General features: G+C 34.9%; 2 protein-coding genes across 4 annotated transcripts in view; one reads left to right on the forward strand and one right to left on the reverse strand.

Annotated features, from left to right (window-relative positions):
- The window catches only part of LOC125680606 (protein furry-like), a 76,357-nt gene extending 70,259 nt beyond the window's left edge, over positions 1 to 6,098 (reverse strand). Inside the window, exons 1-2 of one of the 3 annotated variants that reach the window (XM_048920285.2) lie at positions 5,826 to 6,098; positions 441 to 654 (exon numbers count right to left, since the gene is read on the reverse strand). In XM_048920285.2, coding sequence (XP_048776242.2) covers positions 441 to 620 — 180 coding nt within the window. In that variant the 5' untranslated portion in view covers positions 621 to 654; positions 5,826 to 6,098. The remainder of the gene's footprint in view (positions 1 to 440; positions 655 to 5,825) is intronic. The other 2 variants (XM_048920287.2, XM_048920288.2) reach the window with 2 other exon arrangements.
- Positions 6,099 to 9,229: 3,131 nt separating this feature from the next.
- Positions 9,230 to 27,494, forward strand: LOC125680610 (integumentary mucin C.1-like). Its single transcript, XM_048920295.2, has 4 exons — positions 9,230 to 9,708; positions 18,176 to 18,376; positions 21,039 to 21,209; positions 26,662 to 27,494. Exons 1-4 carry the CDS (start codon positions 9,405 to 9,407, stop codon positions 26,871 to 26,873), a joined length of 888 nt encoding a protein of 295 aa, XP_048776252.2. The 5' UTR covers positions 9,230 to 9,404; the 3' UTR covers positions 26,874 to 27,494.
- The last annotated feature ends 208 nt before the right edge of the window (positions 27,495 to 27,702 follow it).

The raw sequence follows: 27,702 nt of genomic DNA on the forward strand, positions 1-27,702 counted from the left end.
ATCTACTATCGAAATGACAACAAGAAAGTTGATGAGAGGTTCTATCATTGCATTATTGACCAGTAAGTTTATGTTTGAACTGAGGAGTGGTTCTACTGACAATCAGTAAGTTTATGTTTGAACTGAGGAGTGGTTCTACTGACAATCAGTAAGTTTATGTTTGAACTGAGGAGTGGTTCTACTGACAATCAGTAAGTTTATGTTTGAAATGACAAGTGGTTCTACTAACAATCAGTAAGTTTATGTTTGAACTGACTAGTGGTTCTACTGACAACCAGTAAGTTTATGTTTGAACTGACAAGTGGTTCAACTGACAATCAGTAAGTTTATGTTTGAACTGACAAGTGGTTCTACTGACAACCAGTAAGTTTATGTTTGAACTGACAAGTGGAGATCTACCAACAGATGAATGAACCAGCTTCTCAGTCCTAAATACTTACCAATGGCTCTGCTACAACCTGCTCCACTTTCTTCTCTGCTAGGGAACAGAACTGTAGGAACAGAGTCTGTAGAGTATACTCCCCTGGCTTCACTGGATCCGCCTCTACATTCCTCCCAATATCTCGTCGCCATGGAAATCTGATCACATGCACATGACCATTGTCATGGCTCCTTTCCATGGTGAAAAAGCTACTTAATTTTCATCTAGTGTCTCTAAAATTATAAGCAGAATATTTCTTGTTTTATATCTTTACAAGCTATTATTAGTTTTCATTTCTTCTGAAATACATAATGATCATCATGATCATGTATTTTCAAATACTGTAAGATCTGCATGAAACAAGGTTAGGTTTGACTGCAAGTCAGTAACTTTTTTAATCACTTTTACTAAAACCTTATAATTCATGGGGGCTGTATTTTCGTGAATTTCTTGGATACTTTATTCTCAGATTTAAGGCCTCAATATACTTTCATGGGTGTTTCAATTTACAGGAAGAAATATACACAGAGTTTCATTCAAACAAAACTAAAAAATCTTGATATTCCATGAAATTTGGCCCAGGCCCGATAGATTTAAATTCAATACTCATTTTTAACCTGAAAATACTCGAATCCACAAAAGCTGTTTTGCTTTTTTGAAATTAATTTGACAAATTCAGCTCAAGAAAACTTTTTCCTCTATATTCCATTCTTTGTACTCCTACACAGTAATAGGGTTCACCTCTAAGGGCATACATCTTGACATGACATTGGCCAGGAAATAAATCAAGGGCTTGTAATATTCTCATTTCTTTGAAGGCATCAGTTTACACACAATCAAAACTTAGCCTAAATTCAATGTCTGCTCATGATTAGTCATAACTTTAGAGTCTCTAAATGAATATAATCGAGTTTAGACTGAAATATTACTGACATTATGCATTTCCATTTCATTTACAAAATGCATGGAGAAGATTCAATTTATTACCTCAAATAAATATAATAAAACAATAAAACATCTTGTTATGAAATTAGATACATGTTACAATCAATTCATGGATATTCAGCATAATTTTGTTAATCACGTTCATTGTTACATGTAACTGTGGTGGGCATAGTCTGAGAGATGTCCATTAAGGCTCTAGATCAACATATCAATAATCAATATTTTCTTAGATTCGGTTATCAGAAAGAGCCACATACATGACATATTTTATGAAATAACATTTTGTGTGTAACTACCAAGGACTTAAGAGTGCCAGAAATAATACAACATCATCAACATTCCCCTGTGCATTCACTGCTGTCTGTTATTATAATAACAAACAACATTCTTAATTTCTTTTTTTGATTTTTTATGAGTGATGCTATATATACAACTGCATCTTGTTGGCTGCAACATCTGTCAGTAAAAAATAATTAGTTCTGGTCACAGGCAATTGCATCGCTTGGGGTTGAATTTACTATATAAAGAGTAGTAAATTCGACCCCAAGCGATGCAATTGCCTGTGGTTCTGGTGATTCATCGCTTTTAATTGTCTTGTAAAATATAATTACTTATGGGTATTGTACTGCAATGTTGGGTATTGCGCATTTGGGGGGGGGGGGGGGGGGGGGGTTATAGTGGTATTTACCGGATATTGCGGTAATTCCTAGCACCGCATTAAATAACCCTGTGAAGTAAAAATATGATATGGTGATTTTTGTTCATTCTTCCCATTTATCAGGTTGGGAACACGTCCTCTACAGTGAGATCTTCTTGATAAAATGCGATTATCCCTCTTTAGCGCGAGAGTAAACATTACCATAAACAGGTGTTTTATTGAAAATAATGGCAAATTCTGTGCAATGCTAAAGAAGCGTGACACTCTTAATATGATGTGAATATGCAAGTTCCGAGATATCAGCTCTCCTGTGAAGGAGGTACAATCAGTATTCTGTTGAATGCTTGAGTAGGTACATTAGATGTATTCGCATATTATAGACTAGCTATGTGAATAAGGATAAAAGTTATGAAAGCCTAAATTTTGTTTGAATTTATATTCAATATGAAATTTATTTTTTTTATTTCCTCTTCCATACTAGTGATACTTTAATCAGAGAAAGATTGTGTTTATCGATATTTGTTTGAGCTATTTTATTACAGAGCTCCAGATAATTTTTTACCACAAAGAGTATTTATCCCCTGATTTTCAAATCAATGAGTATTTTGCTTTTCAGAAAAAGTCAAGAGTATTTTTTTAATTTACTGATTATCTTTGCTGTTTGCCACGAATACAGAATTTGATCACTTAGTCTAAATATAATCAGATATTATTTGACTAAGTGTCTGGCATATTAAAATTTAATACCTCAACAATAAATTTCAAAATCCCAATGACAATGAAGACAATATAATAAAAAGAACTACAAAGAATTTTCACCCGTAAACATACGTCAATCATTTATTGTACCACAGGGTCTTCTTATCCATTTTGTTCTCAATCTATGTATAATTTATATAAGATTCCCTGTGAGTGTACAGTATTGAAAAAATTTCATAAACACCAAACAACAAAACTATTTGTCATATTGTAAATTAAACTGTTATAACCGAGAAACTAAAAGCATTTAAAACCAAACAATATCAGTTTCAAAGTCTAAAGTTTTTGTGACTTTCTATAGCATTTTTAAAAATTTAGACGAACCTAATACTGCCCATATATATTTTTGCACTTTATTTTCAGTGCAAATTACTCTCCTCGGATTCCCTTCACCTTGTACCATTAACCAAGAATTGGTTTTATTGCATCTGTGTAAAACGAGTGCATGTGTGACGGAAGTCGGTAAATAAATGTGTGACTTCCATTCTTGCAAATACTTTCAAATAGTTAGTGAGACAATGCTGCAGGAGCGACATTTCAGTGAAAACTTAGTGAGTTTAACAGAAGAAATATATATCGTTTGTCCGGTACCATTTTCTGTGCCATTAATCAATCGTTTACGATTGATAATATAAGTTTTATGTGCTTTCGATCGCACCCTACCTGTTTATTTAAGAAAGAAGTATAACAATTAGGCTTATACAGTTGTATATTGAGTTACCTCTAAGCATTATTTTAGGAGTGTAAAGCGTATTTACATTCGCGAATGCGTAATTGTACGCCTGATTTTAAACTTTAATGTGTATTTGGTCAAATTTAATGAGTATTTATGCTGATACGCACCTTATCTGGAGCTCTGTTATTATTAAATAATCATAAACTTACTAAAATTGTGTGTCCCAGCAGTTTGGGTGCTTGCATGATGTCTGATAATCATCCTTTAGGCAATATATGAAGGCAGCGATAAGCACGTGACCATGTGTGGTCAAAAGTATGTTTTGCGTCTCACTGTGCATAAAGAGTTCCATAAAGGGAAAGAACTATTGGGCAATTCAGAAAGAACATATTGCCTCTATAAAATTGAGAACATAGTCAAGAAATTTCAAATCAACATTCCTGCGTAAAAAGGAAAGAGGCTGAAATCCAATGCACATCATGGGTGATTTCATTTTGATTTTTATATTTGCAGAAGTATCAGACATTTTAGCACTTTTTTCATCTTTTCACTTGAAACATGAAGAGATGTACTCCAACGATGTTTTTCTTGGTTGTACCGGATATATTTACTCTCACCAAAGAGGGATAATCGTGTTTTAGCGAGAAGATCTCGCTGTAGGGGAAATGTTCCCAACCTGTTTTGCTTGAAGTAATGAAATCTGTTTCAGCAGTACCGTCTTTTGCCCAGTTCCGGATCATTGCCAGTTCCGAATCACTTTGTAATTATCATTAAAAAATAATTAATGAAATGATTTTCACTTAGAAAGGTAAATCAAGTTGAAAATGATTACTAAGGGATACAAAACTGTTGTAATTTTTATCCAACCCAGGTTTATTACTTGTCACACTTCTTAAATTAATACATTTGGACTTCGACATCTTGGTCACTTACGCGCTTGGGAAAAAATCACGCTAGATGGAAAAGTTGTCTGTAGTTAAATAATAACCAAGTTTTCTACACAAAAAAATAAATGCATTTAATTGATATATCTTTCAGCAAATGCATCAATAAATATTTCCTCAGTGAATGCATTATTGTAGTTGAGATGCCTTACCAAAGAGACACCATCTGCTTGTCCAATTCCGGATCAGTCGTGTCAACTACTGTCATACGCGACTTGTTGAACTTAGTTTTAAACTTTGAGCAATATCTCAGTTTATATTAAATGCACTGTTGGATTTATAGAAGTAGTGTCAGAAAAAATACGCACACATTTTTCTATAAACACAATAAACTATATTTTTTCCTGATTACCAAAATGGATAATCCCCCCTTCCCCGTAAATACATTTAAAATGAGAAAATCGGGATAGTAAATATGTTATGTATTGCATGTAGATTTACATCTTGAAATTGATATTTAAAAAGTATACTGTAGTCAATTCAGTTTTAAGCATATTAATATACATGTATGACTGTAATATTTTTTCTTCCCAACCTCGTCAACTCCACAAGAAAATGCCGAAGGATTTTTATCCCGGGTAGATATAATGTTAGAGCATAAACACACTCAGAGAAAGATAATTATTAATGTTGATTAAGAGAATTTTGAATGTCGCAATTTTGGCTATGCCAATGCCTAAATGTGAAGCTTTGAATATTGTTCAACATATATAACGTCAATAACATAAAGATTGATTTAAACTAGTGTTTGATTTGATTTTATTTCTACAAAAACTAGGTATATATTAAGTGAAATAAACATACACACGTACTGATTTAAAGTTTCGGACCGATTGAAAGTCGGACCGGGTAAGTGAAAGTTCGAATCGGCCTGCAGTCGTTTCAAACATCTCCGTGATTCAGAACTGGCAGTGTGATTCGGAACTGACCTATGAACACGGTTATGGAAAATGCAAAGGCCGGTGATATTTACCACGATTTTCAAGTAAATTTAGTTATTTTTCATTTTAGTAACTTGTGATCTTCTCACAAGACGATTAAAACCTACAGTATCTTCGTGGATTATACCGCTAGCAATCGTTAATGAAAATGTGATCCGGAACTAGGCAAACGACTGTACACAAATACAAAATTGTATCGAAAAATATTTTTCACCACCATTTTTAACAATGTGCTCACAGGTGCCTGTGATTGTGCCAATGGTCAGATGGTAACAAACAGCTGTCAAACACGAATGTGAAGAAAAAACCGTGACACTGACATGGAAAGACCCTTTTTCAAGTGCTGTGCCTGTGGTACACTGTACAGTGTACAATTTCGAAAATTGGGCCAATTCATTTTATCCATAATACTGGAGCATCGTTCTATACTATAACTTTGCAGTGTAAAAAAAAATCCTAACATAATTAGGCTTATACTCACATTTCCCCCACAAAATCTGCACAGTCGTGACACTGACAATATTCTCATGTTTACGGAAGTGAGCTTTTACTAAATACCGACTAAGAACATTACTGCATAAGAAAACATATCGATATTTTTTATATTGATTTTATGATATTACAATATCATTCACATTGCTTTGATCAATAAACAGCAGAATTACAATTCTAAAATAGAGAGAAGTGGCAAAATAGGATAAATTTCTACGTTCATAACTACTATATTTTAAAACTGCTTGCAACATTGTACTCCGATCCCGAATCTGAAACCTTGAATGTGTGCATGGATTTTTTCCCTTCCATTCAGGCATTTGTTATTTTCGCCAACACGAATAACTAACACCCCCATACCCCATGTCCCGTTCAGAATCCCACAACTCTCTCTCTCTCTCTCTCTCTCTCTCTCTCCTCTTATCTTTCGTCTCGGTAGACAAAAACACCCAGAGCATTATGGATTTCCTGGTAAGTAAAATGTAAATGGGATTGATAAGAATCCTTTAGGCTATGTGAAGAATTTTAAATTCATGCAAAAAGCAGTATATTACTATTAGCTAGCCTAATTAAGGTATTCAATGTATATCGATTATATTTCACATCTAATAAATGGACGGACCGGGTAATTCTTGTAATAATGGTATAATTTTTAAAGAGTTTATCAAAGAAAAATAATCCACGATAGGAATTTACAACATTTTGATTATGTACAACTTCTTTTTTTTCTTTCTGTTGGAAGAGCATGCTTTTAATGTTATTATTTCTTCTCCTTTTCTTTCTTTCTTTTTTAAAATGAATATGTACTTTTATACAAATCTCTCAGAAAAAAAGTTACATAATCTGTCTTTTAATGAAAATATAAAATAAAATCAATAATAGATTGGGGTGATCCGAGTGAGTCAATAATTTAAGATTTATGCATGCCAGGAACATAAATTTTGTCAAGTTGAAGTATTTTTGATAGTTATTGTAAAAAATCTTGTTAACCATAAAATATTTCAAAAGTCTAAATTGTATATGAATAATCAATTACATGTATATGTTTCAAAATATTGAATCCAAGTGCAATAACTCTGTTTTCATTAAATTGTTTATCAAGTCCATTGTGCAATAGATTTCCTTTATTTTTCACAAACATTTTGTATATTTATTAAAGAGACAGTTTCATGAAATTGTTATGAATACTATTGTATCGTTTTAACCAGTTTTTGTGAAGTTTTGATATTTGCTTTTTAAGGAAAATTGCAATTCTTCGACGTTGATAACAAGCATATGTGTGGTAATTGATAAAAAAAAAATTGATACCGCAACATACTTATTTTATCATTTTCATTGTTGCTAAGAAATGTTATTTGAAGAATCAACAAATGCAAGATTGAACCTATAATTCTAGAGGGGTGGAATTTCTTTCAATGAATTCTGTAGTAAAATATGTAGAATTGGACTCATTTATGGCACTACGCTGCACCAGTCATGTGAATTTGAGCTATTTCACCTTCATCATTATTTGATAATAAATATTTATCTGACTTTAAATCCTTCAAAATTCCTCAATCTCTTTTCGTTATATATTGAATACCTTAAGTACTCCGGCCGTCGTAGATATTGGTATTACACAAGGTGAATTGTTTCATCCATATTTTATTTAATGGCTCGTTGAAGCATCTCATATGAAGTAAAAGTTCGCTGTCGAACGAGTGATCCAAGCTCTCTAACATTTTTATGATTTTTTTTATTGGGAATCATTTTTAAAAATCATGATTTTGTTTGCAAATAAGAGATTTTTAAAATCCACATTTAGCTGAGCATATTTAAATCTATAAATGAAAAAAAAAAAAAAAAAAAAAAAAAAAACAACAAAAAAGAAGACACGTGTCGACATTCTTATCTTTTGAATAGAATTTTCTATATGAATCAAAAACTAAGTAGGGTAAAACTATCCTGTCTCACGATGGTCTAAATCCAGCTCACGTCCCCTGTTTGTGGGTGAAGGACAATCTCTACCCACAGTTATCGTTTCCGCTCCACTCATACCTCTGTCAACGTCTAAAAAGCATATCAAAACGTACTAAAACTAACATATCAAACTGTAATGATCATATCTAAGCAAATCAAACACTTACAAGTCTGAATTTTATAAAAGCAGAAGTTGGTAAATAGGAGACACTTGAGCGAGTTAAAAGGTTTTATAATACCTTATTATGCCTGATACCCTCCGCCGTTGTCAGAATTTGAACACTTTTAAAAAAATATTTAAAAACACATCTTTTTAGACTTGCATATTATTAGTATTATAGGTGGTTAAATCTCTATGATTTCTTTACCATCATTTTAACATTACTTTTTCACGTGTATAATTGTATATTAATTTTATTTCAACTATTGTATTTTATATCATTTGATTGTACGGCGTGGAACTTTTTTCATGCACATCATGTTTTAGATTTTAGTAATTTTACTTCACATTATTGATGTTTTGCTAGCATTGTTTTGATATTATCGGTCTTAATGCTATTATAATTTCCTTTTACTACTTTTATAACATGCTGTATGATTTTTATTGTATGCAGCGCTTTAGAGTGGTTATTTATAGTCATATTTTCTTTTTATCGTCATTGCACATTGAAATGTTAACAATCATGTATGCTGTATGCCCGAGAGGGCCCTAATTTGGAAATAAATCATATTCTATTCTATTCTATAGGGCGCTATATAAATAAATATTATCATTATTATTATTATTATATAAATATTCATTCATTCAATAAAACTAGAATAATCATGGAATTCGTTGTTTTTGTGAACCTACTGTAAGATTTAAAGCTTGAAACTAAAACTTGTAAAATTATCATCTATAATGTAATAGGTAAAAATAAGTTTTCCCAAGAATATTGACATTTAGCCGTTGACAGAGGTATTGTGTTCTGGTGAGAGATTGGGTGGAGGAGCCATCGCTTGGTGAATTAATAGAAAGAGTCGACATCGACGGGTCAAATGGCAATGTCGCTCAAGCTATATATGTCATCGAGTATTCGAGACTTTTAAAAGTCGACCGAACCAGATATTTCAAGCGCACGAGGTGAATATGCTGAGAGCACGAGATACTAAGTCGATTGCACGACATAGTGTTAGATATCCGTGTGTCCTTAATATACCACTGTAGTATATCTGGCGATGTAGACGACTGCGTTCAGAAATAAATACATCACAAATAATTATAGAAAACATAGCTACACATACGAAATGATATGCTTCTAAGTAATTTAAATAAAAAACAAAATCAGAAACAGACAGACCAGGAATCGATTCTCTATGAGAGTTTGACGTGTTGTGTTCTTAAAGCGAGAGCACAAACGTTTCAAAGTCAATAGACCATTCGACGCATGTCTGGGTACAAATGTTGAAGCTCATAGTGAAATTAGAAAAATAATAATTAGAAACAAGAAACGATCGATTTGTACTAACACATGTATCCGCCACTTTGTGTGTATGTCCTATCTGTGACAACAAACCAACTTCACATCTTTTAAAAATCACCCGAAACAAAGTGACTTGGGCCCCTAGGATGACGTTTTTAACATTGCGTGGTTGTTTGTGTGTATTTTCGCTCGTGGCTTTTCGTGGATATTGTGAACTTTCAGAGAAGGAAACTAATTTCCGAGAAGTTAAGATAATGCGAGATAGACACAAAAGTTCTAACTTAATTTTTACACAGAAGACACGTTCAAAAATACATTGTGGATCTCGGTGCGTGTTATGCCAAAGCTTTTCTTACAACCCCGTAACGTCTACCTGTCACGGATATGACGTCATGATAACGGACACAGCGTCAAGTGTTCCGTCAGGTGGTTGGAGGTCGTACAATAAAGGTATGGATAAGATTTTTCTATTAGAAAGCACATTCAGAATTTAAATACATTAAACATGTGCAACTTTAACTGAGCATAAATCTACCTAGAGCACAAAAAGTCAAAACTTACTCTAATTCAGAGATCTATTATATACTGAGTAATGACTTAAATGCCGGATACCCAAGGACGATGCTTCCAAACTTAATGGCCTGGCACTCATGCATGGTTGAATCGCACAAATTGTGCATAGTTTATGACTTTTGCCCAAAGTAACTAGAAGAAAAAAAGTATAAATATATATAGCTTAGAGCCATAAATGAGTCAAATTTCACGTTTTACATAATTCACTGAAAAATATCCTTGTTTGAAAAATCATTCTGAACTCATTTTGGCTCTAATTTTTATGAAATCTAAAACATTTACTACAAAACATCTGGACATGAATTCCATTCATGATTTTTAAAACCTTTACCAACAATTGCAGAAATACATAAAAAAATCTATTCATGATTTTTAAAACCTTAATTTACCAACAATTACAGAAATACATAAATCCTATTCATGATTTTTAAACCTTTACCAACAATTGCAGAAATAAGATTAATGACGCCTCAACATCCGCTTTAGCATTTCATTTTCTTATATAATCCTATGTAAGATTGGAACGAAAATGTTCTTAGTCATATACTATGTGTATGGCTGTACTGGAAAAAATAAGACCCTGAGACCAGAAACTGGAGATATTTGTACTGTTAATGGTGTAAAAATTACTATAAATTGAATCTTGATAAGTTTATGAAAATGATTTAGAAAAGTTACTGTTTTCAAATTTTACGGTCTTCATAACAATCTAAGTTTGCCAATACAATCTGTCATTGGGGTTAAATGATGTCTGACGTGTTTCATGCCAGTTGTTAGGCCATTCTTTACACACTGATTTTGACTGCGGATTACTTTATTTACCTGATCAAGATATATAGCTCACGGCGGGATGTTTCTTCCTCCTAGGCACCCAATCCTACCTCTGATATATCCAACTCTTAATTTTGTATTCTTTATAAGATTTATGAGATCACTGATCGTTATCTTCACCTTTTGATAATGTATTTTCATAGACGTAGAGCGACATAATTTGTGTAATGCATAGTGAGAGATCTTCATTATAAAATAGAAATAAATGGGGTCATAGTGAACCCCCCACCCCAGTAGAACTCCCGTTCTGACTTGCAATTGAGATGATTGTTTATTAGACAGTTGGATACTCTGAAGTCTGCCACTGAAGTTTGATTTAAACCTCTGTAAAGTCATTGCATGAAAAGTATAAATTGCAGTTTTCTAAGAAGAATATGATTCACAAGATCACCTGCTTTACTGAAGTCGAGAAAAACAGTACCAATAGCCTCGTTTTCCTAAGACTCTCGCTCTCGAAATTTCACAAGCGAGAGTCTGGCACGATTCCTATTTTATTTTTGTAATCAGTTTACGTCTCGTAGATAATTAATTCTTCACGCATATTAAGACGTCACAAGCTGTAGGCGAAGACAACAGTATCGACATTTTTTTCTTGGTCCATTCCTTTAACCATTCACCTGTAATTTGAGTGAGAGTTATTTGGTAAACGTTAAATTAAGTCCAACTTCAAGACAACAGTCACTATGGACGGAAGACCAGTTTGCTATCTCCGATTCACAGACGACATTGATCTCATGGGCCGCAGCAAAGAGGAACTCCGGGATTTGACCACCCGACTGGGAATATCAGCAAAATGTATACCGTATGTATCAACATAGAGAAGAGCAAAATCCTCGTGAACCGACCACTCCCACCAACATCAAGATGAGTGGGGAAACCCCTGAGGAGCTTAAAACATTCAAGTATCTCTGTAAAACCATCACCAAAGAGGACAGGAAATAAAGATCGGGCTCGTCATGACACTCTCCTCCGTGACAAAACTGATGAAAGTCTGGAGAAGCCACGCAGCCACGATAACATCAGGCCCCACACTAAAGTCAGACTACGCAAGGATCTCATCTCATGGCTGTAAAGCATGGTCACTTAATTACCGCTGAAACAGAAGAAACGAAACAGAACGTCGCGTTCAATCGTTTGAAATGAAACCTCAGGTAGATCGATGCTGAGCATCATATACAGAGACTGCAAGACCAACAAATGCGTCTCGCAACGGATTGGGGCACTGGACAGGAAAGAGCATCTACTAGTAACAGTCAAATGGCGGAAGATGTAATGTTTCGACCACACAATAAGACACAATAACCGTTAAAAGAGAGTCATCTAGGGATCCATGGAAAGAATAAAATGGAAGGGAGGACAACGCAAACCCTGGACATCCAACATGAAGGAGTGGACTGGCCTCAGCGAACATCCAACATCAAGGAGTGGACTGGCCTCAGCGAACATCCAACATGAAGGAGTGGACTGAAGGAGTGGACTGGCCTCAGTGAACATCCACCATCAAGAAGTGGACTGACCTCAGCGAATATCCAACATCAAGGAGTGGACTGGCCCCAACGAACACCCAACATCAAAATGTGGACTGGCCTCAGTGAACATCCACCATCAAGAAGTGGACTGACCTCAGCGAACATCCAACATCAAGGAGTGGACTGGCCTCAGCGACCACACCCTCCCGAAGACAGCCCAGGACAGAACCACTTGCAGCGTCCGACGGTCGCCCTGACCAGGAGATGAGTGATGATGATGGGGGTGTTATCTCTGTGGCTTTATGCTTGTTCATAAGCTGTTGTAATTTTCGTGTGAAACAGACGGGATACTGCATTCCTTGTACAATAGATTTACATAGAGTAGGTTAGTGTGTATATGATCAAGAAGGGTTGATAAGGTATATTAGTTATTTTAGTAGATACGTTGATTATCTGTGTGAAATCGAATTCCACAAAGCAGAGGTCCAGTACTTGGGGGGGGGGGGGTGTCTTTAATCAGGTCAATGTCAAAATCACAGGTTAATTTCAGCACCACTATAGCGGAATACACGGTTGATTTTCTGTTTAGGGCTTTCTACCCTGCAGGAAGTGGCAGATGGTGGTCTATATACGGTGGAATAAAAATGGGATTATAATTTCTAGCCACATGTATATGGTTTCTAGCTCCTACTTCAAAACATTACGGCGTCTGTATTCTAAAAACATAAACCATTAATATTCTCCTGATATCAATGATTTATCCATTCTCTCAAAATTAAACTCATCGATATCTAATTCACAGTTCTTTGTTAATTTAGAAATGTTTCACAGATACCAAATATATATACATCCATGGAGCGATACTCTGATAACAGGAGTTTGAGTTGGTCAATTGTAGGCAAGATATGGCAAATACATGTATTTAGATTTCCGAATCTAAGACCTCTTTTGACGAGCCCAGAATTATCTCAATATGATTTTGAAGTTTTGCTCGACGATTGATCATTCCCTTGTTGGATAAATGGATCCCATCCCTCTAGAACAGATCCGAGGATTGGAATTTATTTTGTAGATAGAGCGCATTCACACCGTATCCTTCACAAATGATCTTTATTATTTCATCAATGTGGAAAACATTAATACGAAAATCGATTAGTATCACTTGATTAAAAACAAAACCCCAAAATAAAGGCATATAACGCGAAGCAAAGGTGTAATAACGCAAAACAAAGGCGTATTAACGAGGAGGAAAAGCGTAATAACGCGAATGAAAGGCGTAATAATTAGAAAGAAAGGTATAATAACGCAAATGAAAGGTGTAATAATGCGAACGAAAGGTGTAATAATGTGAATGAAAGGTGTAATAATGCGAATGAAAAGTGTAATAATGCGAATGAAAGGTGCAATAACGCGAATGAAAGGTGCAATAACGCTAATGAAAGGTAAATAAATCATAAAGAAAGGCGTAATAACACGAATGAAAGGTGTAATAATGCGAATGAAAGGTGTAAGAACGCGAATGAAAGGCATAATAATCAGAAAGAGGCGTAATAACACGAATGAAAGGCGTAATACCGCGAATGAAAGGTATAATAACGGGAATGGAAGGTGTAATAACGCGAGTGAAAGGCGTAATAACACGAATGAAAGGTGTAATAACGCGAGTGAAAGGCGTAATAACGCGAATGAATGGTGTAATAACGCGAATGAAAGGCGTAATAACACGAATGAAAGGCGTAATAATGCGAATGAAAGGTGTAATAATCAGAAAGAAAGGTGTAATAACGCAAATGAAAGGCATATTAACGCGAATGAAAAGTGTAATAACGCGATAAAAAGGCGTATTAACGCGAATGAAAGGTGTAATAACGCGAATAAAAGGCATAATAATCCAAATGAGAGGCGTAATAACGTGATAAAAAGGCGTAATGACGCGAGTGAAAAGCGTATTAACGCAAATGAAAGGCGTAATAACGCGAATGAAAGGTATGAATACGCGAATGAAAGGCGTAATAACGCGAATGAAAGGTGTAATAACGCGAATGAAAGGCGTAATAACGCGAATGAAAGGTGTAATAACGCGATAAAAAGGCGTAATAATGCGAATAAAAGGTATAATAACGCGAATAAAAGGCGTAATAACACGAATGAAATGTGTAATAACGCGAATGAAAGGCGTAATAACGCGAATGAAAGGTGTAATAACGCGATAAAAAGGCGTAATAATGCGAATGAAAGGTATAATAAGATTAACGCGAATGAAAGGCGTAATAACATGAATGAAAGGTGTAATAACGCGAATGAAAGGCGTAATAACGCGAATGAAAGGCGTAATAACGCGAATGAAAGGCGTAATAACGGGTTAAAAAGGCGTAATAACATGAATGAAAGGTATAATAACGCAAATGAAAGGCGTACAAACGCGAATGAAAGGTGTAAGAACGTGAAAGAAAGGTGTAATATTGCGAATGAAAGGTGTAAGAACTCGATAAAAAGGCGTATCAACGTAAATGAAAGGCATAATAACGTGAATGAAAGGCGCATTAACGCGAATGAAAGGCATAATAACGAGAATGAAAGTCGTAATAACACAAATGAAAGGCGTAATAACGCGAATGAAAAGTGTAATAACGCGAATGAAAGGTATAATAACGCAATTAAAAGGCGTAATAACACGAATGAAAGGCGTAGTAATCAGAAAGAAAAGCGTAATAAGGCAAATGAAAGGCGTAATAACGTGAATGAAAGGTGTGAGAACACAAATGAAAGACGTAATAACGTGAATGAAAGGTGTAAGAACGCGAGTGAAAGGCGTAATAACGCGAATGAAGGTGTCATAATGCGAATGAAAGGCGCGATAACACGAAAGAAAGGTGTAATAACGCGAATGAAAGGCGTAATAACGCGAATGAAAAGCGTATTAACGCAAATGAAAGGCGTAATAATTCGGATGATAGGCGTAATAACACGATAAAAAGGCGTAATAACGCGAATGAAAGGTGCAATAACGCAATAAAAAGGCGTAATAACACGAATGAAAGGTGTAATAACGCGAATGAAAGGTGTAATAACGCGAATGAAAGGCGTAATAACGCGAATGAAAGGTGTAATAACGCGATAAAAAAGCGTAACAATGCGAATGAAAGGTATAATAAAGCGAATAAAAGGCGTAATAACACGAATGAAAGGTGTAATAATGCGAATGAAAGGTATAATAACGCGAATGAAAGATGTAATATTGCGAACAAAAGGTGTAAGAACGTGATAAAAAGGCGTATCAACGCGAATGAAAGGCATAATAACGCGAATGAAAGGCGTATTAACGCGAATGAAAGGTGTAATAACGCGAATGGAAGGGGTAATAACGCGATAAAAAGGCGTATCAACGCGAATGAAAGGTATAATAACGTGAATGACAGGCGTATTAGCGCGAAAGCGTAATAACACGAATGAAAGGGGTAATTATGCGATAAAAAAGCGTATCAACGTGAATGAAAGCTGTAATAACGCGAATGAAAGGTATAATAATGCGAATGAAAGGTGTAATAATGAGAATGAAAGGCGTAATAACACGAATGAAAGGCGTAATAATGCGAATGAAAGGTGTAATAACGCGATAAAAAGGCGTAATAATGCGAATGAAAGGTGTAATAACGCGAATCAAAGGCGTAATAACGTGAATGAAAGGTGTAATAATGAGAATGAAAGGTGTAATAACGCGAATGAAAGGTGTAAGAACCCGAATGAAAGGCGTAATAACGCGAATGAAAGGCGTAATAACGCGAATGAAAGGTGTAATAACGCGAATGAAAAGTGCTATAATGCGACTCTTAAACGATCAAGTTGTTATTAACCTTCATTATGACCTACATGATGTAAAATTAGGTACTTCCAGTAATAAAGCTCAATTACCCTTTGAGGCCTATGTATTATTAATATTTATTACGCCTTTGATTCGCATTATTACGCTTTTAGAGATATTTTTTGTTTTCATTAGACACATCAAAACAAAAGTATGTACCAGGTATCCTTCTGTGTGTAGTAAACCAGAAGTGATAAAAGAGTTCGATAGGTTACATGATGAATATGTTTTGGTTCCACCTGACAAAGCTTGTATAACAACATTGTTTGTAAGGATCATTATTACAACTGTATTTTAAATCTAACTTGGCATTAATTCCACTTTTGGTAATCGTACTTATATTCCAACTGCTCTTTCATAAGATGAAATTCCTCAAAACCATGCTTCAGTTTTAGACATATTTCCCAGTCAATGGGTCGGATGAATGTGAGTTACCTAACCTATACTGGATTCCTAAACTTCATAAAACCCTTACAAAGATACATTACTGGAGCCAGTAAATGTTCTACCAAACCCTATCTTTGCTCTTTATTAAAGTTATAACAGCCCTCAATATAAATATTTTATTTTATTATGAAAATGTGCTATTACGATAGTTTTGTATGTAACTTTAACCATAGTTATTGATAAAATCAAAATGAAGTTTAAGATTTCATCAAAATAAATATTTCGATTCTATTGAATATATAGCATTACATAGAAATCAATTTTTGTACGGGAAGACAATAATGTAATTTGACTTCATTCAGAACCTCTGGATAGGTTTTCTAACAGATTTGTTAATAACAAACGTTCATAAACTTTATTTTTTTCTGTTATTCAAATAGTAAATCACAATATTGCAATAAAAATTTTCGACACCAAAATTGAGAGCTAGTATAACTTTAACAGTTTTGAAGAAGAAACTTCAAACGTACTGTGCCACTACATATGTCAGAAGTGGTGTAAATCAAATGTGGATTCTAAAAAATTCTTAGGAACTTGAAATCGCAAAACCTTTCTCAAATCAACAACATCAAAACGTATGAATTTTCAATACTTTACACGACCATTCCTCACGATAAATCAAAGACTAAACTTTTTGACATCACAGACAGTTGCTTCTTCAACAAAAATGGAAAACGGAAATATTCATATTTAGTGATCAATCATCCAAAAAATTATTTTGTTAAACACCACTCGAATTTCACGCACAAGTACTCTGAAGTTTTATATTAAAAATATGCTGGAGTTCCTCACTGACAATATCTTCGTAGTCTTTGGTAATCAGGTCTTCCAACAGTCTGTTGGATTTCCCATGGGCACAAATTGTGCGCCTTTGTTAGCTGACCTGTTTTTATTTTCTTGTGAAGCAGAATTTATTCAAAAACTTCTACTTGAGAAGAAAAATCTCTTGCTGTGGCCTTCAATACGACATCTAGATATATCGACGACGTTTTACCTATCAAGAACAATAATTTTCATTCATATGTCGATTCGATATATCCCTATGGACTCGAAATAAAACACACCAAAGAGTCGTCCACTTCTGCTTCATACTTAGATATTTGATTGAAAATGGATATTAACGGCAAACTAACAACTCAACCTTCTGATAAACGGGATGATTTCAGCTTCTCTGTCGTCAACTTCCCAGATTTATGTAGCAATATCCTATTAAATTATTACCTGCAAATGGTGTTCATATCTCTCAACTGATTCGATACGCAAGAGCTTGTTCCACATATGATCAGATTTTAAATATAGCCAGGCTACTGACAAAGAAGTTAATGGTGCTGGCGTTTCAACAGTCTCGTTTAAAGTCAGCATTTCGCAAATTCCATGGTCGTTATAACGATCTAGTTTGCCAATACAACCTATCATTAGGTCAAAAATGCTGTCTGACGTGTTTCATACCGATTGTTAGGCCATTCTTGGCACACTGATTTTGACTAAGAATAACTTCGTTTACTTGATCAAGATATAGGGCTCGTGGCGGGTGTGACCGGCCGACAGGAGATGCTCACTCCTCCTAGGCACCTGATCCCACCTCTAGTGTATCCAGGGGTCCATGTTTGCCCAACTTTCTATTTCGCATTGCTTATAGGAGTTATGAGATTGATCACTGTTCTTTATCTTCACCTTTCTTTTAATTGTAAAGACGGAAAACTTTTTAAAACGCTATTCTTGTAATTCCTTTCAGTTGATTCTGAATCGTCAAGCACAACTTTATCTGTAACAACAGCGCCATCTACAACTACAGCAGTGCCATCTACAACTACAATAGCGCCATCTACAACTACGACAGCACCATCTACAACAACAACAGCGCCATCTACAACTACAACAGCGCTATCTACAACTACCACTTTGGCAACAACAACGTCCACCACAGTAGCCCCTTGTATTCTTCTATGCAATATTTATTTATGATTACGTTTAGCCCATTCTACCTCTTTTGTACGCATTGTTAAGTAGATTTTGTGTTTTCTTTATTGTACCGATTTTTTTTCAATATATACAGCTGCAATATATAAATATTGCATGTAGTTGAGGGTAACATTGAAAAATTTCACCCCGAGAAAACATTTGATTGACAACGGCTGACAATTAATGGTTTCTCGTGGCGTGAAAATTTTCAATGTTACCCTCAACTACATGCAATATTTGTTTTTATCATACTGAATGTTGTATAAACAGGAATGCAGGAAAAAACTTTCGTTTGTTGACATTTGATCAATCACTATCATGCGATGTTTTGTACATCATTGCGGGTATTCGTATTTATTACAAACGCTCAAACGACGTAATCTAACAATCTCCGGCGAACCGTACGCGCATGAATTTGACGTTTGTAATATCATCCGTTGTGAAGTACCAGGTAATGTTACCGTTGCTAGATAGTATCACCCTGGAGCGCGTGCTTTCTATTCTCAGAGGGAAATGTTATGGTGGGGTTTTTTTCCAGATTGTTCTCGGCCAATCAGATTCAGATATTCTACATGAAAGTATGATAATACTATATACAATCAATATTATCAACAAAAATGGAAAAAGGAAATATTCATATAGATCAATCTTCCAAAAAATTATTTTGTTAAACACCAACTCTGATTCAATGCACACGTACTCTGAAGTCGAAATGAAAAATATGCTAGAGTTCCTCATTGACAATATCTTCGTGGTCTTTGGTGATCAGATCTTCCAACAGTCTGTTGGATTTCCCATGGGTAGGAATTGTGCTCCTTTGTTAACTGGCCTGTTTTTATATTCATATGAAGCAGAATACATGTACAGTGTATATTAAAAAACTTCTACGTGAGAAGAAAAAATTTGCTGTGGCCTTCAATGCGACATTTAGATATATCGACGTTTTATTTATATGTCGATTCGATATATCCCTGTGAACTCAAAATAAAAGACATCACAGAGTCGCCCACTTCTGCTTCATACTTAGATATTTTATTGAAAGTAGACATTAACGACAAACTGACAACTCAACTGTATGACAAACGGGATGATTTCAGCTTCTCCATCGTCAATTTCCCATATTTATGTAGCAATATTCCATTATCACCTGCAGATGGTGTTTATATATCTCAACTGATTCGATACGCAAGAGCTTGTTCTGTGTATGGGTCAGTTTTTTTAATCGAGGCAAGCTACTGACAAACAAATTGTTTGTACAGGAGTTTCAACAGTCTCGTTTAAAGTCAGCATTTCGCAAATTTTATGATCGTTATAACGATCTAGTTCAGCAATACAGCCTATCATTGGGTCAAAGGCTGTCTGACTTGTTTGATACCGCTTGTTATACCGTTCTTGGCACACTGATTTTGACTATGGATAACTCTGTTTACTTGATCAAGATATAGGGCTCACGGCGGGTGTGACCGGTCGACAGGGGATGCTTACTCCTCTTAAGCACCTAATCCCACATCTGGTGTGTCCAGGGGTCCGTGTTTGCTCAACTATCTATTTTGTATTGCTTATAGGAGTTATGAGGCGTTATCTTCACCTTTCATTCACTGTAGCTCCGCGGCCGTAAAAATCAGGACCGTTGGTCAGGCCGGAAATCTCCTTTTATAAATAGTATATGGAAACTGTGAAGTTTTAACTCAGGTTTGAAATCGAAAACCTACGTAGGAAGGAACAAATAGACAAACAAAAACAATTATCAATTAAATTCATCTATTTGGTGAAATAGAAAACAGCTAAACCGTTCCCCAGACAGAATTTCAATTGACGAATTTCATCTTTAATTGCATGCTGTTTAAAAAGTATGTATTCTGTCGCTAAAAAGTAAAAAATTTACAGGTATACATAAGTAATAATTTTAAAAAAAATTGTTTTTCACAAATGTAGTTTCACTGAAACCTACGTCTGTGGATAACGGTATTTAAAATTAGCTATTCTGTCCTCTTTCAATGTGCACTCCCCTTTGTGGAATCAAATGGTCTACCTCAACAATCACCTCCGGGAATGGATTTTTCAAGTTCGTTATGTATTTTGTTGTGTAGTATACCCAATTGTATTTAAAAATTAATAGAATTTACCACTCTATACCGATCGCAATGTTCTTTATCTCTCTGAGACATCGTTTATAAATGCTCTGAAGATGAGGTATCTGTTTTGGTCCTTCTTTCTTAAGTTATCTTCGTTTGTCCGTCTGTCTTTTTCTGTGCACTCAGCTTTAACTTAGGTTATATCTTTTCATACTAGGTGAAAGGTCAAGGTCAAAGTTGTATAATACGATATACAACAGATAAAGGTGAAATATCAGGATAATAGAAAAATTAGCAACAATTAAACAAGGGCATTGTTCTTCACAAAACATGTTTCCGGAAAAAAAAAAGAACTAAATTACCGTATTTCAAATGTATTCAGAAACATGAATTTTGATTAGACCATGATGAAGATGCCATTTTTGACATATTGATACCTTATATTTCTTAAACAATTCATAGACTCAAAGAAGAAAATAGTGTAGCTAAAAAGGGAAGGTAGCTGTCAATCCATATGTACGGTACCTATTACATCAGCTGATCGTGTACTTTATTTTTCAGGTGCAGTTTGTCCCCCAGATTACATATGTAGATCAAGTATACTTTTCTGCTACAAATATTACGACACGAGAAAGAGTCGTCCGACGGCCGAGTCCTCCTGCGCTAGTGAAGGGGCGGAGCTGGCCATCATCGACAACGTCGATAAAGACAATGAAATCCTGTCCTACATAAGTACGTGATCTTTAGTCAATATTAAGGGGGCTAAGCATCCTTCGTCAGAAGCCTTCGTGTAGTATTTACATGTATATGGTTGTCGGTGACAAAAGATGTTTGACCCATGCGCTGTGATATCGCATAAGTGTCTTCAGTAGGGGTACAGGTTCAGGAGGGGGCACTGGTACATAGGTGTGTTTTGCAGATTAAGCAGGTTAGACATTTGTAATTGCAGATTTTAAAGAGTGTGAACCGACTTTCCGGATCACCAAACTGAATGTGTATGATGCACTCTCCGCTCAAACTTATGCGATCTAACTTGGATTTCAATGTCTGATTCACCACAGCTGAGGTCCCCTCAGCTCGGATCTCAGATTTCATTACAGCTGATATCAGCTCAACCTGAATCTCAGATTTCACTATAGTTTAGATCAGCTCAACGTGGATCTCAGATTTCACTACATCTAAGATCAGTTCAACTTGGATCTCAGCCTCACATATTCCTTTGAAAAAGTGAGACTGGAATCAGAATGAGGCTTATGACATGGGCTTGGATTCTAGATTCTTCATCGTGTCAACACCTACTGAGTTCTGCAGTCTGCTTCCGTCCTACCCAGAATGCTCCATCGGAAGAAGGCAATGTATCTGGGCTGCGTTGAAGGTCGTAGTGGCCAGTCTAACTGTTGGACTAGATATCTAGATCTATTCCACTGAACGCACTTTATGAATTATGGCTTGTTATCCCTACGTGGGACTAGCCAAGGTGTTTTTTTCAATTTCATATAGCACTATCTAGCACTACGATCTTGCACGCAATATACCAATGTGCCGAGATTTGGGCGAGAATAGACACTCGGTCTGACTCGTTACTTTTGCCTCACTTTTCAACCGAACTACCGCTGAGCTACCGTCACAGTGAGATCAAACAATGACTGTGACTATTGGTTTAATCATATTTTATTGCATGTATAATATACAAAAGGTTTGAACACAAGTTCTTACAACTTACGAGGTTCTCACCTTAGATTAATTGATAACAATTGTCATAAAACATATGTATAGATAAAATAAATACATGTACATTTAGCATACAGTGAATTACTATCATGAGAATCTGCCTGAATTAAGTATAAATTTGTGAACAGCGTTAAAAATTTTGCTGTTAGTTTCATAACCCAAATTGTCACTGCCCCAAAGTAAAATCCGTGTATCAATAATAGATCATTCTTGTATTTAAAAAAGTTCGTTAAACATAACATTTCTTACTACTGAAAATCTTTTACAAACAAAGAAGAAATGATATGCATTTTCTCTCATACCACAATGACAGTTAGAAGAATTGACAATGTTTTTTCGGTGTAAATCATAGTTCAGCAGACAGTTGTGTCTTAATTTAGTATGAATTATATTTACTATTCTTTTGCCAAGACGAAAATGTTTAGGCACTATTGAAATATTGATATTATTAGAAATGTTTTGACGGAACTGACAGATAGAGGTTGTTTTCTTTGCTTCGTTTGCTAAAGAGTTCCATTTGCGAATGACATCTGGAAAAAATGATTTGTTGTATGTTTCTTGCTTAGTTCTAGGAGGTATATAGTCGTATTCGTAACGAGTATTGTAGCGCGATGTATCCTTTCGAAAATTGTCAATGATATCACCTAAATATTGTGGTACAAGATTGAGGTGAATTTTATACATTGTCATTAATTTTGCGATTTCCCGTCTTTTGCTTAGTGCTTCCCAACCCGTTTCTAAATATAATGATTCTTTGGATGCAAGAATTGGCAGTCCCGTTACTATTCTAGCTGCATGGAGCTGTACTTTTTCTAACTTTTCAATTTCTGCAGAAGAACATCCATCCCATACGACTGAAGCATATTCTAGTATAGGTCTAACAAAAGTCATATACAATTTAGATAGTTTGTTTCTATACATAAAGTGAATCTGAGTTTCCTTAGAAGTCCTAGTTTTTTATACGCATTGTTTACAATATCATTGATATACACAGACCATTTTAAATCATTGGAAAAAGTGAGACCAAGATGTTTGTGGGAAGAAATGAGTTCTAATTGACAATTTTGAAAAAGCAGTTTTGGAAATTCATTATGCTTTGCCTTGGTAAAAAAGTAAAACTTTAGTTTTATTAGGATTAAATTTCAAAAGCCAGTTATTTGACCATTCTTCAAGAATTTTGAGATCATGATTCATAACATTTTCTATATTACATATATTGTACTGTGACTATTACTATCTATAATTTAAAAGCATTCCTTGCAATGTAATAGACTTGATTAACAATGTCGAATTCCCTACCCGTCACGTACTGTGTTTCTGTTGTATTGCCCAACATTATGCTCTCGCCGAAACAGAGAATTATCCCCAACATGGAATATGCATATTTGAACGTCATGCGCTGTTTAGCAAATTTGATTGAACTAATAATTTCCCCCACTGTATCGTCGACAATGACTTTGGGAAAATTAAGAATTTTAATAAGTTGAAGAGAATTCTTTTCAAAAAGAATTTTTAAAAGGTATTTTTACCTAAGAATCAGATATTAACATTCGCCAGTGTTCTGCCAGTAATACGCCCTTGATGTTTCATAGTTTGTACTAAAACTACTAAAACCCTCAGTGTGACAGGCACGTGCCCTTTAGACTCGGCAAAAAACATATACCAAATGAAAGAAACATTTAACGAGTCAAATCTATATATATATATATATATATATATATATATATATATATATATATATATATATACTTACGCACTGGTTTGACAGTCTTGCTCTAGGCGGTGGGTGCCGCAGGTTGCTGGTTCGAAAATTTTCAGTACCTAGTTAGTGCTTTATATATATATATATATATATATATATATATATATATATATATAATGAAGAAATGTCTAGTTTATTTGTATCATATCGACGTATTTAGATTATTTCTGGATTATTGACTATACGGATGGTCAAGGTAAAAAAAATATCATTTAGCTCATTTTCTACAAGTATTAACAGAAACAAGTCTAGGATTAACTGTGAATGATTTTCAAAGTTCAAAAGCAATGACTTTTGTGAGAATGAATCGATCGAGATTAGACTCTAAGCTGATCTGCAAGTCATCAATATTTAGAGACACACCAAAAATCAGCTCATGTCTACAAACACAGTCAAAGACGTCCGGAAAACTGAATAATTAGAGAATTTCAAAGTCTACGGGCAATAACTGTCGTAAAAATAGACTGAAACTCGAATTATCAATATAAAGTAACCCACTATAGAATAAGTCATTACCTACAAACACAGCATATAAGTCTGGAAAATTAACTATGACATATTGGCGGACGGAAAGGAGTAGAGAGCGAAAGTCTTGGGAAAGCGAGACTAACCCCAGCCCATCTTCGCTAGTCAAGGGGTTTTCAGTCCACTCCGCTCCCCATGGACCGAAAACCCTTGGCTAGCGAGACTAGCTCAAGCCATGAAAATAAATACCAGTATCTATACGTGCATTTCCAGTTCTTTGTTTTATAGACTATCATTATGTAGTTGCCCAGCTGTACTATTTATAGACTATCATTATGTAGCTGCCCAGCTGTACTATTTATAGACTATCACTATGTAGCTGCACAGCTGTACTATTTATAGACTATCATTATGTAGCTACACAGCTGTACTATTTATAGACTATCATTGTGTAGCTGCACAGTTGTACTATTTATAGAATATCATTGTGTAGCTGCACAGCTGTACTATTTATAGACTATCATTATGTAGCTACACAGCTGTGCTATTTATAGACTATATTTATGTAGCTACACAGCTGTACTATTTATAGACTATCATTATGTAGCTACACAGCTGTACTATTTACAGACTATCTTTATAGACTATCATTATGTAGCTGCACAGCTGTACTATTTATAGACTATCATTATGTAGCTGCACAGCTGTACTATTTATAGACTATCATTATGTAGCTGCACAGCTGTACTATTTATAGACTATCATTGTGTAGCTGCACAGCTGTACTATTTATAGACTATCACTATGTAGCTGCACAGCTGTACTATTTATAGACTATCATTATGTAGCTACACAGTTGTACTATTTATAGACTATCATTGTGTAGCTGCACAGCTGTACTATTTATAGACTATCATTATGTAGCTGCACAGCTGTACTATTTATAGACTATCTTAATAGATTATCATTATGTAGCTGCAGAGCTGTACTATTTATAGACTATCATTATGTAGCTGCACAGCTGTACTATTTATAGACTATCTTTATAGACTATCATTATGTAGCTGCACAGCTGTACTATTTATAGACTATCATTATGTAGCTGCACTATTTATAGACTATCATTATGTAGCTGCACAACTGTACTATCTATAGACTATCATTATGTAGCTACACAGCTGTACTATTTATAGACTATATTTATAGACTATCATTATGTAGCTGCACAGCTGTACTATTTATAGATTATCATTATGTAGCTACACAGCTGTACCATTTATAGAGTATCATTATGTAGCTGCGCAGCTGTACTATTTATAGACTATCTTTATAGACTATCATTATGTAGCTACACAGCTGTACTATTTATAGACTATCATTATGTAGCTACACAGCTGTACTATTTATAGACTATCATTATGTAGCTACACAGCTGTACTATTTACAGACTATCTTTATAGACTATCATTATGTAGCTGCACAGCTGTACAATTTATAGAGTATCATTATGTAGCTGCGCAGCTGTACTATTTATAGACTATCTTTATAGACTATCATTATGTAGCTACACATCTATACCATTTATAGAGTATCATTATGTAGCTGCGCAGCTGTACTATTTATAGACTATCTTTATAGACTATCATTATGTAGCTACACAGCTGTACTATTTATAGATTATTATTATGTAGCTACACAGCTGTACTATTTATAGACTATTATTATGTAGCTATACAGCTGTATTATTTGAGGAATATTTGGGAAAGACCACTCCACCGACTCTCAAATTGCAGATTGCCATTACGTATCACGAAATATTATTGCAAACAAAAATCGAAAAAGCAAATAAATTCAATCTGATTTTCTGAAAAGGATATGGAATATGGACTGTATCGATCACAAAGAATAAGTGATTTAGCACTGAAAATAAATTCTTCTCTTTCCAAAACAAGCATTACTGAGAGTGCTGCCATTATATTAATTCATAGTTTATTTGTGTTGTGTAAGGGACATTTTAACGATAAATGAAATCTATCTGTTCAATTGCGCATGGCATGTCAAACATGCAATGTCCGATCTTTTCAATTTAGAAATTGTATAATTTTCCATTTGTAAGCTTTATTTTTGGGGTATCTTTTTATACTGTATAATACAGTATTGGATTTGAATTATCAATTTCTCCATTTGTCTGATTTGACAGTTTCAGTGCATGTTTTCCTATGACAGGTACAAACTCGATCACGGAGTTATTCTACTGGGTACAAGGCGCCTACACCAACGGACAATGGCGATACAACGACGGCACCCCAATGTCGTACTTCCGCTGGGCCCCAGAGCATCCTCGGGTGAACCAAATCCTGGCTTTCAACCGCGATAACGGATTTCACGGGGCCACGGATGCGTATGATGACGTGTATTTCTGTGAAATCAGATTGTAAGCCCAGAATTACACAGGCACCGGAAGTGTGGGATAGCGTGTACGGAGACCTTATGTACATATTGTGTAACACCCAACAACACCCTCCCTTCTACTCAATGAAAAAATAAATATCGTATCCAAAATGCGTGAATTCCCTGTCGATCACCTTCAAAATCCAGTTTCTACTTTCTGTAAGTTTCCGAGATGATCACCTGACTATGCAGAACGACTTTTGAAGATGATTGGCGGGGAAATCACATACTTTTGATAAATTATTGGTTCTATATTTTACGCCCGTCTTTAGACGGACGTATCATGGTACAGTGATATCCGTCCGTCTGTCTGTTCGGGGTTTTGTTTCTAATTTCATTTTCTTGTCACAAATTTGTGGATCATTCTAGATCATGTTGCAATTTTGATCCATTTCGACCTCTCTTGCAGGAGTTTTGCCCCTTTATTTGAAAATTATTGTTATATGGAGGTTATATACTTTTTCCGGTTAATTCCTCCCACAATTTTCAATTGAGGATCATCTTGTTTAACAGAGTGTATGTATGGATATTGAAGATGTGCATGTGGCAAGGCTTTTGATTTTCTGTATTATTATTTTTTTTAATTTATAAAATTACAGGTTGTTGAACTTAGTCTGTTTTGAGGAAATATTCTATTAAGTAAAGGGCATGGTTTGTTCTTTTAACTCCTCTCACAGTTTAGAAGCTAGGGTCTTTGTAAATAGCTTGAAGATATGCATAATGCAAGGATTTTAATTCTCAATAAATTCTAATTTTTTTTGATGTTTTAAATATTTACAGGTTGTTGAACTTGGTCGAATTTGGGGATATATTTTA

This window comes from Ostrea edulis, chromosome 2 (assembly GCF_947568905.1).
Source record: "Ostrea edulis chromosome 2, xbOstEdul1.1, whole genome shotgun sequence".
In the NCBI taxonomy this organism is placed as follows: Eukaryota; Metazoa; Mollusca; class Bivalvia; order Ostreida; family Ostreidae; genus Ostrea; species Ostrea edulis.